The sequence below is a fragment of the Oryzias melastigma genome, linkage group LG21, assembly GCF_002922805.2.
Source record: "Oryzias melastigma strain HK-1 linkage group LG21, ASM292280v2, whole genome shotgun sequence".
In the NCBI taxonomy this organism is placed as follows: Eukaryota; Metazoa; Chordata; class Actinopteri; order Beloniformes; family Adrianichthyidae; genus Oryzias; species Oryzias melastigma.
The window spans coordinates 27,831,351-27,850,369 of NC_050532.1; the positions used below are offsets into that span (position 1 = coordinate 27,831,351).

The window sequence follows — 19,019 nt, forward strand, 5'->3', positions numbered from 1 at the left end:
TGGATGATGGATGGATGGATGGATGGAAGATGGATGGATGGATGATGGATGATGGATGGATGTATGGATGGATGATGGATGGATGGAGAGAAACATGAGACAGAAATCTGCAGGCAGAGCTGACCACAAGCTCCAGTCTTCTGCTGTTGGTCTGTCAGTCGTCTGTTGGGTTTACAGCCGAGCTTCAGCGCCTGAGGGTCAAACCTCACGTTCTGGAGCTGCTTTTCCAGTCACATCTGCTTTCGGTTGCTCTGTGGTTCTGATCCGACCTGATGGTCGCTCTGATGGAGCGATAGTTTTCCAGACGTGGCTTTATTTCAACAGAACAGGGTTCTGATTGTTGCTGGAGTTTCCGTCAGGCGGCTGCAGCGTTTCTGTGATGAAGCAGATACGGTGGAGAGTCCTGGTGGTTGAATTAGCAGCCGAGCGGCCGCCTCCAGCCCCGCCTCCAGGCCCGCCTCCACCTCCGTGGCTGCTTCCCGGCGTTCTCCCTGGGCCGTGTGGTCACACGCGTTGGTCCTGTGGTCTCGCACCACGTCTCACTTCGGGCTGTAGAGCTCGGCTCCTTAATGAGCTCCAACACTCTCACAGATGCAAACGTTTTGCTCTGGGAGGAAGAGAACGATCCAGCTGAACCAGCGGCTGGTCGAGGACTGCAGGTCCTCAGGAGAAGCAGTGGAAGCATGAAAGAAGCTCCAGATGGAGGAGCAGCTCTGAATCTGACTCTGCTTTGTCTGAAAGGAAACTGAATGAACTAAATGATGGTTTGAATCAGCCGCTCCTGCATGTTCAGCATCATCAGGCGCTGTAGGATCAGTGATGGTGTCTCCACTCCTGACCGTGACATAACCTAAAAAGAAGCTCCCAGCAAACCCACAGAGATGGAGATAGAACTGTGTATTAAAAACACTCTGTAAATAAGCAGCAGGAGATCTGATGGAAGTTCAGCTTCCTGCAGCGAGCCTCAGATTCTGAAGCTTCATGGTTTTTGTTCTGGAGATGAAACAACGTTCTTCTTCTTCTGGGAACCAGATTGTTCCCTTTTAGCTGCCAGCATGTGGACCTGAGATGTTTCAGCGTGAAACATTTCAGCTGATTTAACACTAACGTGACCTGCTGGGAGATTTCACACCATAATCTATTGATTCAAAATCTCTTCTTTCACCTCCCACAGCTGTTCTCTGAGTCTTTGACTCTTCCTGAACATTCAGACTTTCATCCACTTTTCTGTGTCCTTGTTCTCGATCACCTCCATAAACGCAGCGTTCAGATGATCTTTACTGAAGTCTTTCACTGTTTGGAGAATCAGATGAACGATAAAATGTGTTTATTCTGATAGTTTCTAAAGAATCAGTTTAAGATTTTAGAGTAACGTCCTTTTCATCCATCATCCATCATTCATCCATCATCCATCATTCATCCATCATTCATCCATCATTCATCCATCATTCATCCATCATTCATCATTCATCCATCATTCATCCATCATCCATCATTCATCCATCATTCATCCATCATTCATCCATCATTCATCATTCATTCATCATTCATCCATCATCCATCATCCATCCATCATTCATCATTCATCCATCATTCATTCATCCATCATTCATCCATCCATCATTCATCCATCATTCATCCATCATTCATCCATCATCCATCCATCATTCATCCATCATCCATCCATCATTCATCCATCATTCATCCATCCATAATCCATCATCCATCCATCATTCATCCATCATCCATCATCCATCCATCATTTATCCATCCATCATTCATCCATCATCCATCATCCATCATTCATCCATCGTCCATCATTCATCCATCATTCATCCATCATTTATCATTCATCCATCATCCATCCATCATCCATCCATCATTTATCCATCCATCATTCATCCATCATCCATCATTTATCCATCCATCTTTCCATCCGTGCGTTATCTGTCCTTACATCTATTTTCTAAACCTGCTTGATCCTGAGTTAGGAGGATGCTGGAGCCTATCCCATAGGGTATGGGGCTTACCTTGAATGGTTCACCTGTCCATCAGAATCCAACTAATGTCCCTGAACAGTCCAAACGTTGAACTGCTATTAGTTTTTGTCTTAGAGCTCAAATGTAAATATTTCTTAAAATCCGTTTGTCAGAATTAACCTGAAACTTTCTGTTAAATTGAACAGAAAACAATAAATTACTGTCAACTCACCTGAACCTTTTTAATTACTATTTTTAATGCTGAGAGAAAAAAAAGACAAGGATGAAGGTGGAGAACATGTCAACCTAGGAGCTTGTTAGGAATCAAACATCTCCAACTGTCAGAGTTCAGCTCAAACCATTCCTAGATATTATAACAAAATCCTTCATGGATTAAAGTTTAACTATGATTCTACAACCACACGATGGATGTAGAGTCTTTGGGATGACTGCCGCGGGTTTTGAACTCACATCTCCCAGTTTTGAGGTGACCACTCTACCACAAGGCCGCTGGGAAAAAAAACGTATTTTTTTATGGGGGGTGTCCATGTTTGTGTAGGAAAGTATCTCTATCAAATCTTAAAGCGAGCAGCAGATGCTCAGTTAGACATTAGCATGTATAACGAGGCTTTAAAAGTACTTTATATGATTATTATTTATTTTACAAATATTTATTTTTATAAAAAATGTAATTTCAGACACTCTGGGGGGTTCATCTCTTCTCACTCACATGTACTGATTTGCTGAAATGAGTCGGTAACATTTCAGCTCAAACAGCTCAGACTGATGCTGAAGCACGGCAGTGGAGGGATCATGATCTGGGCTTTTGTCTGCTGACATCACTGGTGGGAACTACTCAAAAATACCTTCTTTTAACAGATTTGTTCTTTCCTGTTTGAAGCTTTACTACATTTTTACAATCCTGAACACTTTAGTTGAAGTCCGTTTGGAAAGCATTAAATCGACGACCGTTTTGAAGCTTATCTGGCTCAATAAAACTTTATTTTGAACTGGCGTGACACAGGATAAAACAACATCAAGTCTCGCCGCGAGCCGGATGAGAAAAACAAGCAGAAGGTTAAACTGTCAAACTCTGATGGTGTGAGAAGCAGAGGGAGGAAAAGAGCTGCAGAGCAAAGGGAGGTTCAGGGGAACGACTGAGTGAAGGGAAGGGGGGGCGGGGCTATTCACAGGGGAATCACACAGTAAAAGAAGGAGGGACGGACGGATGAAGTGAGGCAAGAAGTAGAGGAGGAATAATGAGAACAGCAGACGAGGGTGTTGACCACAAATCCCTCCGGAGAGATCAGAGTTTCAGCAGCGTGGCCGGCGAGGACGTCGAGAGCGGGAAAGAAAATAAAAATGTAGCAGAGGAGAGAGAGGGCGGAGAGGTGAGGGGCGAACGATGGAGGGGAAGGACAAAGTTTGACAAATCAAAACAGAAGACAGACTTAAAAAACATGATTTAAATGGAGCCACATGTCAGAGATCTGTGGGTTCAGATGTCGAGATGAAGAAGAAAATGTTTTTGTCTCATCAACAAAAGATCTGAGTCCATTTTTACTTCTGTGAACCAGCATGAGTGTCAGTGGTTCTGATCCCAGCTGGGTTTGGGTTCTGGTTCTCCTGGTTCCTGATAATAAATACTCTCCCAGGTGTGAATGTGTGTCTGTGTGACTCTGATAGACTGGAGAACGGTCCACGGTGAACCCGACCGTCTGCGTCCAGTAGCTGTGATAGGCTCCAGCAACTTCATGATCCTGAAGAGGAAGAAGAGGATGAAGGAGGTGGACGAATAGTTGAATGGAAGTGGAGATCTGGATTAAAGTAACAACCAAGTGCCGTCGTATTGTGAAGGATGGATGGATGGATGGATGGACGGACGGACGGACGGACGGACGGACGGACGGATGGATAATTGGATGGATGGATGGATAATTGGATGGATGGATGGATAATTGGATGGATGGATAATTGGATGGATGGATGGATGGATGGATGGATGGATGGATAATTGGATGGATGGATAATTGGATGGATGGATGAATGGATGGATGGATGGATAATTGGATGGATGGATAATTGGATGGATGGATGGATGGATAATTGGATGGATGGATGGATGGATGGATGGATGGATGGATGGATGGATGGACGGACGGACGGACGGACGGACGGACGGACGGATGGATGGATAATTGGATGGATGGATGAATGGATGGATGGATGGATGGATAATTGGATGGATGGATGAATGGATGGATGGATGGATAATTGGATGGATGGATAATTGGATGGATGGATGGATGGATAATTGGATGGATGGATAATTGGATGGATGGACAAACAGATGGACTTCTTTCAAAAAGTTTTTTCTCCTCTCTGTGTATTTTCAACACCGTAAACGTAACAACCAGAGAACCAAAAACTAGCTCCCCATTGGCTCCATACTAACCAGTCGGTCATGTGACCACTGTGTTTACCTGTCAGTCAGGCGTCTAATGCCAGATCTTTGAGCCTGTCAAGAGTGTTTCTCACTCTAAGCCAAATGTTGGACCCAGACGACCGCTCTGGTGGAGTGTAGTCTGTGCTGGGATTCTGCTTCCTGTCTGCTTCCTTCAGGCTCACTGTCTGCTGTCAGAGACGGGTTTCCTCTCTGAGGTTGTGTGTTCAGATTTGTGCTGCTGTGATGAAATGAGAGGAGATGTGGGTGTTTTATTATTCCATAACCCAGAGCTCACACACACAGCACACTCAGCATGGGCATTTGCATAATTCAGCACGTCGTCTCCGGCTGACTGACTGCGACCCTGCAGGTTTACCAACTCGCTCACCTGCTCTCCACCTCCTCACGTGATGACTGTTTTCATCTCATCTTCTTCCAGTCGCTTCCTCACCTTCTTTTCTGCAAACTTAAATGCGATCCTCGGTGCACACGGACATCCATCTGCCGCTCGCGCTCATGCAGTTTGTGTTAGAACAACGTTCCAGCTCCTGTTCTGCTGCTGGAGGAGCTGCAGAAGTAAATATTTGACAAGCTCTAACCTTTCATGGTGTCGTCTTCTTCTGCCTCCACATACTTGTGGGAACAATGAGCAGCAAACAAATGCAGACAAACACACAGTTAGACAAACAGTGTTCAGGTGCAGGTGTAGACCATCCTGGAGGCTGGAACTCTGTAAGACCTGCAGGAGTCCTCACGTCCTCTGACTGCTTTGTCTGAGTCTCACTGCAGACCTGCATAAACTACAGGAAGTAGACTAAGCCAACAGAGAATTGTTAAAAAATGGATTTCACCAGCAGGTTAATGAGCTACGATAAAAAGAATGATCTTAAATTGACCTTTTTTGTGTTTTTTTGGAAAAGTTTTTGGTTTTATAAACATATAGAATTTGGTTTATTCTAGAGTTGCCACAAATGATTATTTTAATAGTCGACTAATAACAGATTATTTTTAATTACTGATCATGTGCAAAGTGGATGTGAAACACACATCTTAACCATCATTAGATTCAAACTAGCTAAAAACTAGATATGCTGCATTTGGCAGTGACAATTGCTGATGATGCTGAAAACCCTGTAGCTGATTTCCAGCTGAAACATTAGTTAAATGCCAAATTAGCCTAAAAAATAAAAAAAACTAAGTTAGCCAAAACAGCTAGCATGTAGCTGAAATATCAGCTAAAGTCCAAAATAGCCTAAAAAACCTTCATAAATGCCAAAATAGTCCACATAGCTAACAGAATGACATCATAACTTTCAGCGTTCCTACACTCTGACTCCAGATAATACAGAGTAACGACTAATCAACAATTTCAAAAGTCGATTAGTCGTCGTTTGGTCGACTAATCGTAGCAGCCCTACTTAATTCATTCATACTTTGTGTATGCTGTGTGGACCTGTGTGTATTTACTCAACACTGCTGTCCATCATGGCTTCAGGAGTCTCAGAAATGACCCTCAGAAATGGGCTGCTGTTGTGTTTGTTCCCCACAGATGGACCGTTTTAGCGTATAACTGGCTCCTTGCGGTTGCCGCTGGTTTTATGGATATTGTTTGGGTGTCCGGGTGCACTTCTGCAGAGAGCTGCATCCGTCAGCGGGGAGCAGCGGCTGGAACTTTGAGGAACCGCAGAGTTTCCTTTGAGGGAGCAAACGCTTGATTTATGCTTCTGCTCGGACTTTAATCCAAGCTCTTGTTTTTGTTTATACCTGTGCAGTGTGGTTTAAATTGCAGAATGTTGGAGCTAATGGAAGGAAGAAGACGGATGTCTCGGCCGGGCTGCCGGCAGGAGCAGCTAAACACCGATTTCCATGTTCCTTGGTCACCTTTGGACGGAATGAGACGCTCCCAGCTGAGAGGTTTAGGGCGCTTTTGTTCTGCAGGATTGATTGGCGTTACGATTCCCACAATAGCGAGGTTTCTTTGGAGAGTGTAAAACTCAGCTAAACTCTAAAGCGGATCAAACTCTGATGTGGATCAAACTCTGATGTGGATCAAACTCTGATGTGGATCAAACTCTGATCCGTTTGACAACAATGGATTCAGTTCATCTGGAAATGGACTTCAGTTCCATTATTCCTCAAAGTTTTCAAAGAAGGAAATGATGTCAGTTTCTATTATCACTTCATAATAACTGCACACTGTGAAGCATTAGTTAAATATAAGTTAATCACTTAAGTAGTTAACACTTAATTATTCATTTATAAATCCTAACTCCTCCTTTTTTGCATTATCAGCATTAGTAACTAGCATATATGTGCTGCTACAAAAAATATTCAAGTTTTAAAGGATTATTTTTTGTGTTTATTAATGGAATGTTAAAACTTTATTCATTAACAATGAAACATTTAAAATAAAATAATTAATGATTTACAAACCAGTTATTCAGATGTGGTTCTTTAAGCTAATTCACAAAATGTTAGTGACAAAAACCTTGTAAACATATAATTCTACATCCACATTTAGACATGTGCTGTGAATATATTTATAAATCATTTATAAACCCAAACTCCTGCTGTAACTCAAGAGGAATTCATGTAGAGCAAACAGAGGAGTACACAACACAGAAATATTTATGATACAACTGAAACGTAACATCTACACTTCAGAAAAACAGCAATAAACATTGTATCCAGTAAAATAAATAAGTGTCTGATAAAATCACCATCAAATAGTGGAGGATTGCAGTTTCCTGCATCATGAGTAGCAAGCTTGAAATGACTAAACCTTTAGCTAACGGGCTTCAGGAGCGCACAGGAGATCAGCTGTGAGCCGATAACCTTTTGTCCACTTCAGAATCTGTTGGAATTACAAAAAAGGTTGAAGAGTTATTGTATTTCGGAGATCGTGTTTTAGTTGATGTCACATGTGACAGTTCTGGTATTAAAGGGTTAAAAATGTGTGAACCACAACCAGTTCTCCAGGATGTTAGCGCCCTCAGTCCTGGATGACGGTCAAAGAGTTAGCGGGACGAGCTAGTTCTCTTCTATTTCTTGTCCTGGTGGACTATAGCGCCCCCAAATGAGCAGTTGATGGAACTGCATGAATCTTAAAGATGCTTTATCAGCTTCAGTCTTCGGTTCAGTTCTGAGATCCTCACGTAAAAACCAACAAAACAAATCGAATCAATGAAAGCTGTGAAAATTAGCATCAATTACATGAACTATTCTTACATGAGAGCAACAATAATCTAAAATGAAAACCAATGATGTATCATTAATGTCATGAACCTTTTTACCAAACAGTCTAACCACAGGGTTTGCTTTACCTCTTTGGAGTTCAACTACGACGTCTTCCTTATGATGAAGGCTTCATGTTTCAGAATAAGTGCTGTTGAATCGAAGGATGATCTGATGACCGTGTTTCTGGTTTCCTGTTGGTTGTGTCACGGCCTTCTCTCGCCGTAATGGCGGCGGCACTGGAAGGGTAACGGCTCCATAAGCAGCAGCTGGAACGGCAGCAGCCTTGGTTGACCCTGAACACCGGACTCCAGATGGATGTTAGCGTGTTCACAGATTACAAAGCGCTCTCACTCGCTCATGCTTTACACACGTGAACTCCATTAAGAGCTGGTAAAGGACAGACCCAAGGATAGACCTTCACACGGCGTGCAGAAGGCCACGCCGCCGTCTGAGCGCAGCTGACAGCTTCTATTGGGCCACGGAAATGTTTGGCTGTGCACAGGGGAAATCAGGAAGCCCCCGCCACCCCCAGCTCCACAGAGTGAGACCTCATAATTACACTTTTACACGTCGACACACTCGCTCATTGTAATTACAGTCTGCTACCACAATCCCATTAATTCTTTCAGGGCCTTTAGGCGTTTTTCCATCACTCAGATGGTGGTAGTTCCCACTATGAGGCCTTTGTACGAACAGCAGGTCACAGGGTCTGACTTTGTGCTCTTCACCCGCCGGGTCGTGGGTTCAATTCCCAGCTGGCTGTGGGAGTCAGAAACCTCTCCATCCATATCTTGCTGTCTGTAGCTGATGGATGAAGGACTGAGGGAAAATAATGTATTTACTCCCACAAATAAGCAAAACAAAACACCTATGAATGCGGATCCAAGTGAGTAATTCCAAGCGAGTCATAGCAAGGCCTTTGGCTTTGATAAATAAAGCTCACTGCCTTGAACAAACACCCCAATGCCCTACTGCAACACTCCACAAAGTGTTGTGAAGGACATCTGGTCTTCCTCCTTGCATGTGTGGCTGTATATCACGACGGCAGAGCAGGAGCAGATAGAGATGTCAAGGAGTGGAGGATGAAGGGCAGAAGACCTGCTGTGTCCTCATGTGGAGAGCTCAGAGATGACTGATGGAGAGGTGGAGACACGACTCTCCGTCAGATAGACACAGATATGAAGTCCTAATGTCAGGAGACACACGAGAGCTTCGGGCCGTGTGCACTTGCATTCAATTTCCTTTTATCTGTTCTGTGTGCTTCCAGAGGAAATCATTTCACGTCCTCAAAGGTTGTGAGGACAAACTAACACAGTTTGAGTGTTTTTTATCCAGAGATGACTGGTTTGTGTTTGCATTGTGTGTGTGAAACTATGTTTGCTGTTGTGTGTTTGTGGTTCAGAGGACAACAGGAGTTCATTTCTACACACTTCTTTCTATGGTTGATGCTGCGTGACCTTTGGCTGAGTCTGTGCATTGTCCTCCCTTTGAGTGCAGTCGCAGATGAACGTGTGCAGTCGCAGATGAACGTGTGCAGTCGCAGATGAACGTGTGCAGTCGCAGATGAATGTGTGCAGTCGCAGATGATTGCGTGCAGTCGCAGATGAACGTGTGCAGTCGCAGATAAACGTGTGCAGTCGCAGATGATTGCATGCAGTCGCAGATGAACGTGTGCAGTCAGATAAATGTGCAGTCGCAGATGAACGTGTGCAGTCAGATAAATGTGCAGTCGCAGATGAACGTGTGCAGTCGCAGATAAACGTGTGCAGTCGCAGATAAACGTGTGCAGTCGCAGATGAATGTGCAGTCGCAGATAAACGTGTGCAGTCGCAGATGAATGTGCAGTCGCAGATAAATGTGCAGTCGCAGATGAATGTCTGCAGTCGCAGATGGACGTGTACTTCTAATTCGGAGTTTAGCTAATATTTTTTCCTTATGCTAGCTGTTTTCGCTAATTTAAATTTTGTTCCGTTTTTTAGGCTAATTTGACACTTCATTGATTTTTAGCTAGCTATCAGCTTCAGTGTTTACAGCTGTAACCTTCAGCAATTTCAGCTATAAACTAAAGTGTTTTTAGCTTTTGGCTTTAGCAAACAGTTATGTGGCCTCAAAAGAAAAAGTCGGGAGTCCCCTATTGTAAACACTGAAGCTGATAAATAGCCAAAATATCATGAGGTGTCAAATTAGCCAAAACAGCTAGCCTGAGGCGGAACTATTGACAAAACTCCAAATTAGCCTAAAAAGCTAAAAAATGTCTATTTTAGCCAAAGCAGCTAGCTTAAGGCTAAAATATTTGCTAAGCTCCAAATCTCCTTTAAAACAAAAAAAAGCCTAAATTAGCCAAAACACTTAGCACGTAGCTGAACTAGAAGGAGGACGGATCCGGCCCGCGGGCCGTGGTTTGGGGACCTCTGACACTGATGAATGTGGTTGTGGAACCGGCCTTTTGGTTTTTGTGTTGTTCTGAGAAGACACTGCGGTTCTAACAAACGTTCTGTCATCGTCTGTCTGCAGATTTTTCATGGCAACACCGACGCAACAGAGGTGGTCCTGAACCGGATCCCACAGCCGGTGCTGGCCCGGTTTGTGCGGATCCGGCCTCAGACGTGGAAGAACGGCATCGCCCTCAGATTTGAGCTCTACGGTTGTCAGATCACAGGTAAGACGGAGTCATTTGAAAACCAAATTTTGCTGCTTTTGTTCTGAAGTTCTTGGAAAACAAAGTTTTGCTTTAAAGATGAGAAATTTAACAAAAGGTTGACTGAGGTCAGGGAGCTGGAGAGACTTCTCTTTTTGTGCATAAAGTCTTTAGACTTGTGTAATTTGTGTTTCCATCAGCGCTATTAATAATCCTGCTCAGACTTTTATCTACTTGTGCGTTTCTCATGCAGAAACACTCCCACTCTGCCGCTCTCACACTCTTGCCCTCACTCTTTCATATACATATCCCACTTTCTCCGACTCCCACTCACAGATCACCAGCACACACAGAGGAGACACACACTCGGCCTAATAGAATAATACTAGAGGGTGATGTGTGGGTGATAACATCAGAGAGTAACAGGCTCTCAGCTTTCATCTGCAGCGCTGGCAAACAAACATGATTTCAACCAGCATAATCAGCTCAATACTATAAATAGATCAAACTTAATTATGCTGTCACTGCTGGGGTGTGTGTCAGTGTGTGTGCTGGAAACAGAGAGGGTTTCAATCCATTTGACTGGACTGAACGGCATCATGATTGGGTTAGGGCCTCTTCCTGCTGCCGCTGTCGCCGTCATCCAGAAGGACGGATACGCTCCCATCCAGCAGGGAGATATCAGCCCCCGCACAAATCACCGTCCCTCCAAAACATCAGCACGATGTTGGCTGGGCGACCAGTTTTAAGTTTTTAAGTTCAGAGATGACGGTCGTGGACAGATGGATGGATGATGGATGATCGATGGATGATGGATGGATAGATGGATGGATGGATGGATGGATTAAATGGATGGATGATGGATGGACAAATGGATGGATGATGGATGGATGGATGAATGATGGATGGATGGATTAAATGTTGTGATGTGGCGTCACTCTAATTGATAAAGATATTGATAAAATGGGCGGTCCTTAAGGCCCCCCCCCAGCAGCAGCAGTAGCAGCAGCAGTAGCAGCAGCAGCAGCAGCTGTAGCTGTAGTTGTAGCTGCAGAAGCAGCAGCAGCAGCAGCTGTAGCTGTAGTTGTAGCTGCAGCAGCAGCAGCAGCAGCAGCAGCAGCAGCAGCTGTAGCTGTAGTTGTAGCTGCAGCAGCAGCAGCAGAAGCAGCAGCAGCAGCTCGGTGCTAAAGCCTCCCAGAGGCTATAAAGGCAGAAATAAAGCAGTCATTCAGTGACATGTCATTAACTTAAATCACACTTTTATGTCTCCGCCTCTACTTTTCTCTCACTTTCCACCTATATGTCTTCAGTGTTGCTGTGTTTTCTCTTCCTCCTCCGTCCTTCCATCGCCTTTGCTGATAGCCCCCTTTACCCCCCCCCCCAGTCTTAAATCTTGCTGGTTCCTGCCTCATTCAGCAGCTCTTTCCCCTCCGCCGTCCTAATCTCATTTTATGTTAGCGCTGCAGCACTTTATCAATCACTTATTTTCAGGACGGCCATTATTCTTCTCCAGGGCTGTGTGTGTGTGTGTGTGCGTCTGTGTGCACGTGCATGTGTGTGTGTGTCCAGTCCTGCACATTTGCATGGCAGCTTCTGCTCTGCAGCTGCTTCGCTCCTCCAGGAGAGCTCAGTGGGAGTTTGTGCTGTGAGTGGGTGAAACATCACAGCGGCCTCGCTTTCAGTGTCCGTGCTCGTGTCAGTCTGTGCACGTGTGAGATAAGAGCTCTCATCCTGGTGTGTAAATTCTGACGGTTTCTGCTGGATGTGAGGAGACGACAGTCCAGCCCACTGCGGTTCTGACCCGACTGAAACACCTGAACCACCCCTGTTCTGTTGTCTCACCTGTGATTGAGGACTCGTGTTATTGTTGATCCATTATTTACTGCAATGAGGACTGGAAACATCACAGCATTAAACTTTAACCAGACGGAGGTCCTGAGGAGCATCCGTCACCATCATCCTCTCTCCTCCTCTTCCTCAGCGTGTGAACTCACGACACAAATCTTCCTGATTCTGTTTTCTCTGTCCCTGATCGGTAACATTTCTGTTCAACTTTGGTCTAAGAAAGAAAAGAATAAAATCGGTGTGCAGCATTTATAGCCCCTCCCCCTTCTCTCTGCTCCCCCAATCAGAGCCGCACGACACAAATTGATTTAAGGAAACACATTTTTTATAAATTATGGATTTACTTTTGGTTTTATCTCCATAGCAACCATTGTTTGTTTTGGTGGCCTGAAGGTGACGGACATGTTGATGTCATTTTTAGAAGAATCTGTAAAAGTATATTTTATGTTTTCCTCGGCAACTGGAGTTTTTGGTTTTTTTTTTGTTCCTTATACGTTGACATCATATGTCTATTGTTTTGTTCATCTTGAACCAACAAGTCTTTTATTAAACTATCACAATATTACGGTTCAAACTATGTGAGTAACAGTGGAACGCCACTTTAGCGAGATCACCATGGTAACGGCGTTTAAAATCTACAGCATCTAATGATTGAGGAGCTTCCCACTGAAGCTGGAGGAGTTAGGAGGCCTCAGATTATAATCCCAGAGACGAGTTTGATTTGTAGTTAATGAGATGTTTTTTTAAATTCAAGATGGCGGCCTCTTCCGGAGGTCAAAGGTCATTGGAATGAGATGGTTGTAGTAGGCTCGGGTTATGTCCGAATTCCTTCCCTACTCGGCGTTTTGTATTTCTGTCTGAATCTATCATTCCAAAAGCAAGCGCCCTAGAAATTTCCCAGAAGTCCTTGCAAAAAACTAGCGCACAGTGTTATTTTAGCAAAATATAGACCACAATTCATGAAAAATGTATGAAAAATGTAATTTTTTGATAAACCATCAACGTTTTTACTGTCAGAACACAGTGGAGTCACAAATAGATGTTGTGAAATGTTCGTATTAGTTAGATTTTCTCTTTGTTTTCACAATGTTGTTATACCAGCTCAATGGCCTAGTGGTAGAGTGTCTGCCCTGAAACTGAAAGGTCATGAGTTCAAATCCCGGCCCAGTCAGACCAAAGACTCTAGAAATGGGACCTGGTGCCTCCCTGCTGGACACTCAGCATTGAGGGGTGGGACTGGGGGGTTAGACCACCAAATGGTTCCTCAGTGCGGCTGTGTCTGCAGCTCACCACTCCCACAGGGGAGGGGTCAGAGGAGGAGAACAAATTTCACACAACCAGAAGTGTGACAACTAACACGACTTTGAACCGTTTAAAATAAAAGTAGTGAACATTACGTTGAGTCTTCGGCTGATTCCTGACTTCATTTCATCCCAACATGTAGAAGTGAATACAAACCCAAACAAAGCAGGTAAATGAACAGTTAGGGAGTCCTGAGACACGAAGCCCCTCCCCCAAGGAGGTCGTCATATTTCTGAACCAATCAGATGATTTCCCTCTTTTCCAGACGTTTAGTTGTTTTCTTGACTGAAATAACCTGAACGATGAGCATGAGCTTGTAGACGCTCATCAGCGGCGTGTCCTCCTCTGCTCCACAGATGCTCCGTGCTCCGAGCTGCAGGGGATGCTGTCTGGGCTGCTGCCAGACTCGCAGATCTCTGCCTCCTCCATGAGGGACATCCACGGCTCCATGGGGGCGGCCAGGCTGGTGGCCAGTCGCTCCGGCTGGTTCCCCAACCCCACGCAGCCCATCGTGGGAGAGGAGTGGCTGCAGGTGTGTGTCTGGGGTCAGATTCTAAAAGGGAATTCTGCTTTATAACCGTGGAGAGCACGGCGGCGTCTGCACGTGTACGCTGGACGATTTCCTGATGTGATCGACTAAATTATGTTGTAACAACAACCTGTAGCTGCTTGACCTTCAGAACAGATTCATTAGTTCATGTGATCAAAACCACAGAGATTCACTTCTGAATAAGATCATCATCTGAGTTAGTTCAATGTTAAGAGTTTAAAAGTGACTAAAATCTAACGTTTCATATGAACTCAGATTGAATGTTGACTAAAGATTTATTACAGAAAGACTTTTCTTTAGTGATTCTCCTGCTCCTCTCTGTACGTTTTTCAGCTCATAAAAACTCAGTCACACTTTCAGAGATTTCAGTAATCTTAGTATCAAAACGTTCAGGACATCACTGCATGTATTTTTGGTATTCATAAACTGTAGTATTTGAAATATTGAGCAAAATATGCCCCATAGGAATGAATGAGAAAATCTTTAAATCTTTAAATATCAAAGGTCGTGACCTCCCTCCAGAGCTCCGCCCACCTGTTGAGCTGTTCTGAAACACCTGTGCGTGCGTTGCAGGTGGACCTCGGCGTGCCGAAGATGGTGCGTGGCGTCATCACTCAGGGCGCCCGAGGGCTGGAGGGCAGCACCAGCGCCGAGAACCGAGCGTTCGTCCGGAAGTACAAGCTGGCTCACAGCCTGAGCGGCAAAGACTGGAGCTACATCCTGGACAGCAAGACCGGCTTCGCTAAGGTGAAGACCGCCTCCTGTCCGTCCCTCACAGGCGTCTCATCCGTCCTCTCCTCCTGCCGTCTGATTATTTTAATTTTCTGTTCTTTTCCGGCGTCAGACCGGATCAGGATTGGATTTAATCACCTCTCCTGCTTCTGCTTCAGTCTCTATTCATCCTGAACTCTCTCTGTCTCTCTTCCACTCGTTTGCTCATCATCCATTCGTCTCTCAAGGGTGTTAATTAAAACTGTCTTTCCTGCATCAGCGCTCGGCTCTGCTGGCAGGCGGCGGCGCTGAGAGACGCTTTCCTGAAAAGCTCTAACAGCATTTTCTCCGGATGCTAAACGCCTCTTCTGATTTAGTCTAAAAAATTCAAGGTTTTTAAACGTCTCTAAACGCGGCTCGTCCAGCGAAAGACGTCATCTCTCAGAATCTGGATTCATTTCAGGCTTTGTTTCCACAGACTGCAGCCGCTTCAAAGATGATTTGAGAATCAAAGCGCGGCGGTTGTTATTTTGGTGGCGTGTGTCACGCTGAGCCGGGAAACGACGCCGATCACTTCGGTTGAGTGACTTTACACAGGATTTGTGTTTCTGCTGTTTGTCAGAAAACAGAAGAACGTCACTTTAGTTCTTCAGCTTCACGTGAGATCCAGAAACATCATGAATATTAAAACGATCACGCATCACTTTTTTATTATGTTTGCATATTTGAAGCCCTAAACAGATGAATCTATGTGTACAAACAAAGGGAAACAGAGTCAAACTTCACCAAAAACTGTCCAAAAAATGTAGAATTTTTGCATAAAAGATCCGTACCTGAATTGAATTGGGAGGACTTTCTGCAGCACAGTAACAATGTACACATTATTCTTATTCTTGGTGAAGCTTTACAGTAAATATTTTATGTATCTCCATTAAAACGACTGTTTAGAGTTAAAATCCTAATTAGTGATGCAGACGTTTGTGATGAAGAGCGTTCACCTCCCAAACGTTTTCTCCATCACCGTCTTTCCTCCAACATCGTCTGCACACTTTAAATGACTCAAGCATCTACAAATACTACACCTTCAGCCGATTGGGCTCCTGTGAAACTGTTCCTCTACATCTGACGACTTTAGGGGCGGGGCTTGAATCAGCTCCGATCGGTGAGAACCCACACTCTGATGGGAGGAGCTTATGCAGCTTCAGCTGTGAAGGAGGAGGCTGCTGCAGGACATGGAACACGCGTGTAACACGGACTCCGTGTTTCTGGAGGAGGAAGCTGTGATGGGAATGATGAGTGCAGTGAAGACAGATGGAGTCAGTTCTCCAGGAGCAGCAGCCTGTAGTGCTGCAGCAGTGGTCACATGCACCTGTACAGGTGCTTTTAGCTTGTCCAGGCGTCATGAAAACGGACCGTACCATTGTCGTGTTGCATCGTGAAATAAGGGTGAAGATAATAGAGTTACACACTTCTGTTGAACGAGTCCTCATGTCTTATCTCGAGTCATTCAGGTGTGAGTTCTGGTTACTTACTGACCGTGCACAAATGCTGCTCACGGGGTGTGCACGTGACACACAAGTCCAACAAACTATACCCCAATCTCCTCATTTCTAACAGCGTGCACGTATCATGTAAACAGCACTAATCGGATCCTTGTGGAGTCTGCAGGAGTTTGGGGGCGGAGTTAAATGATTAAGCGTCTTTTTCACCCAACTTTATTGGCAAATATTCCATATACAGAATATCAAACACATTCCACTCTACGTCCAAACACGGTGAGATCTATTGTCGTTTTCTCTCGTCGGCTCACTGAGCGATCTAGATTTCCTGTGGGTCACCTGTTTGACCTGAACTGGTTTGAACATTTTTCCCTCCTGTATCCACCCGTACGGACAGTTGGGACTAAAACTTCAGGTTTTAGCATCTGTGGGTTATAATGCGAATGTTCTTTAGACGTTGAGCTCTGTCCTCCAGCTGAGACAACAGAAAAGGACTGAAACCGTTTCTCCTGCAGGTCTTTGAGGGGAACAGCCACTACGACACTCCAGAGGTGCGGCGGTTTGATGAGATCGTGGCGCAGTACATCCGGATCTTTCCGGAGCGATGGTCTCCCGCCGGGATCGGCATGAGGATGGAGGTCCTCGGCTGTGATCTTCCAGGTGAGCAGAGTTTCCTAAAATTAGAGATCAAACTGGTGTGACTCCCAATCGAACCAGTCTGAACCGGTTCAGACTGAACCTGAACATGTGTGGTTGTTGTGTTTCTCTGCATATGGAATCTGTCCGTGCACGCCTCTCGTGCACACACATATGTTTGGCTCCATAGGAGGCGGTTGAACATGTCTGGACAGGGATTAGCATGTCTAGGTCAGCGGACTCTCACTACTAGAGCAGCTGTGAGCTGCATTGTGCTGCAGCTTACTGTGTGAACACGAAGGATCAGGATGATCAATCCTCAATCTCCAGGATAAAGCAGGTTTTCCTGCTTTGGGTTGCAGTAAACTGCTCAAAGTGAGACAAATGGAGGCGTTACTCAGCTGTGCACGTTATAATGTGACGGCGTGTAACCCAGCTTGTTAGTCGGGGCGGCGAATTATTTCTGCGGCGCACTAAAGTCCAGGAACAAACGGGTCGTTGAGCTGAAGCTGCTGCGTTTACGGCTCTGCTTATGCAATAATAATGAGCTGCACTGTAAATACAGCAGAGCAGCCGCGACCTGCTTCAGTCAGGACGGCTGACAGGTGGAGACGAGAATGAGGAGCGACCTGCCCCCGCTGGACCGGCGCCGGCTGCTGACCGCCGCAGTTTTGGGAAGGGGGGGGGGTCCAGGTGGGAGCGGAGCATCCCAGACGTGTCAGGTCTGAGCAGCAGGCGCCTCGTGACGGGGGCAGGAAGGACGCTAGAAAAACTGAACTGAAGGATGGAAGCTCAGGTGAGTTCAGGTATAAATGACCTTTAATATGAAGCACATCAAACGTTTCCTGATGTAACCTACTCGGGAAACGCCAAACCGACAGGAACCATAGACAGCGTTAGACCGTGCAGATCTGCAGTCGTGGTTGTAAGGATGAGCAGATTCACGACGGTTAACCTGCCAGATGTTGGCTCTTTGGACGTGACCTGCGCTTCACGACCCGCCACAGTTCACTCACACGTCACATGACCTGCTCCTCTCGCCATTCAAACAGCAGCCACACACTGAGACGAGACTTCAGTGTCGCCTCTGCTCCTTCACTCCGGTTCCATCTCCACCACTAATAACTGGACCAGAACCCAGAGAGCAGCTAAAGGCTCAGAGGAGATGTTCTTTGTTGGTCTTCCTGCCTGTGTGGTGGTTCTGCTGTTGTGTGTTTGTTCTGCTGTTGTGTGTTTGTTCTGCTGTTGTGTGTTTGTTCTGCTGTTGTGTGTTTGTTCTGCTGTTGTGTGTTTGTTGTGCTGTTGTGTGTTTGTTCTGCTGTTGTGTGTTTGTTCTGCTGTTGTGTGTTTGTTGTGTTGAGCTGTGGAAGGAAGATGAAATATTTAGCATCAGCTTCACTCCGCTGAGCAGAACTGTTAACAACCCAGACGCACAAATAAAGAGAGCAAGGATTCTGCTGAATGAATTCATGCACGCACGCACATGCACGTGCACGCACATGCACGGCTGCAGACGGGAAAAAAAACAAGCAAAGAAGGAAAAACTTCCCCTCTCTTCCTCTCATCATTCCTCTGGACCGCCACCAGAACATTTTCCTAAACTTCACTTCCTGTTTGCCAAAAACAAATAACTTCATTTTTGTTCTCATCTAATCGTCGAGCATTGAAAAAGTAAACAAAGAAATGACTTTCCATTACTGCGGCTGGATTGTTTTCACGTTGACCTGACAAATCCTCCATCAGAGAGACAATCCCACCACGAAAATCCAATCCAAATTTACAGCTCCGGGTTTCAGCCGACGCACAATGACGCCGTTTAGCAGCTCATTACTGTTCCGAACCGCCGGAAACAAAAGCAGGAATACGACTGGCGTCTCCAATCAGGCACTGCAGCTGCGACGGCTGCATGTCACCGACGTCGGACCGCAGAGATTAAAGCTGAGGTCCACGAAACAACAACCAGGTACACACAGTCACAAACAACAAACCCAGCGTCGCGCAGACACTGATGGACACATGAAGGTTTCTCCAGAGTCATGTGATCAGACGGCGGTCTCGTCTCCTGTGAAGTGCCCCCTTATTGGGGGGGTGAGAGTCTAAGAATAGCTGTTGGATGATGAAGCTGCATCGTCTTCCTCTGACAAGCAGAGAAAACGACACGCTACTCATCAGCATC

At 45.4% G+C, this 19,019-nt stretch overlaps 1 protein-coding gene across 3 annotated transcripts in view; it reads left to right on the forward strand.

Annotated features, from left to right (window-relative positions):
* LOC112155447 (neuropilin-2) overlaps nt 1-19,019 on the forward strand; it is an 84,301-nt gene that overhangs the window by 39,173 nt on the left and 26,109 nt on the right. For all 3 annotated transcript variants that reach the window (XM_036209609.1, XM_036209610.1, XM_024287068.2), the window contains exons 8-11: nt 10,177-10,321; nt 13,804-13,979; nt 14,571-14,744; nt 16,723-16,867. In XM_036209609.1, coding sequence (XP_036065502.1) covers nt 10,177-10,321; nt 13,804-13,979; nt 14,571-14,744; nt 16,723-16,867 — 640 coding nt within the window. The remainder of the gene's footprint in view (nt 1-10,176; nt 10,322-13,803; nt 13,980-14,570; nt 14,745-16,722; nt 16,868-19,019) is intronic.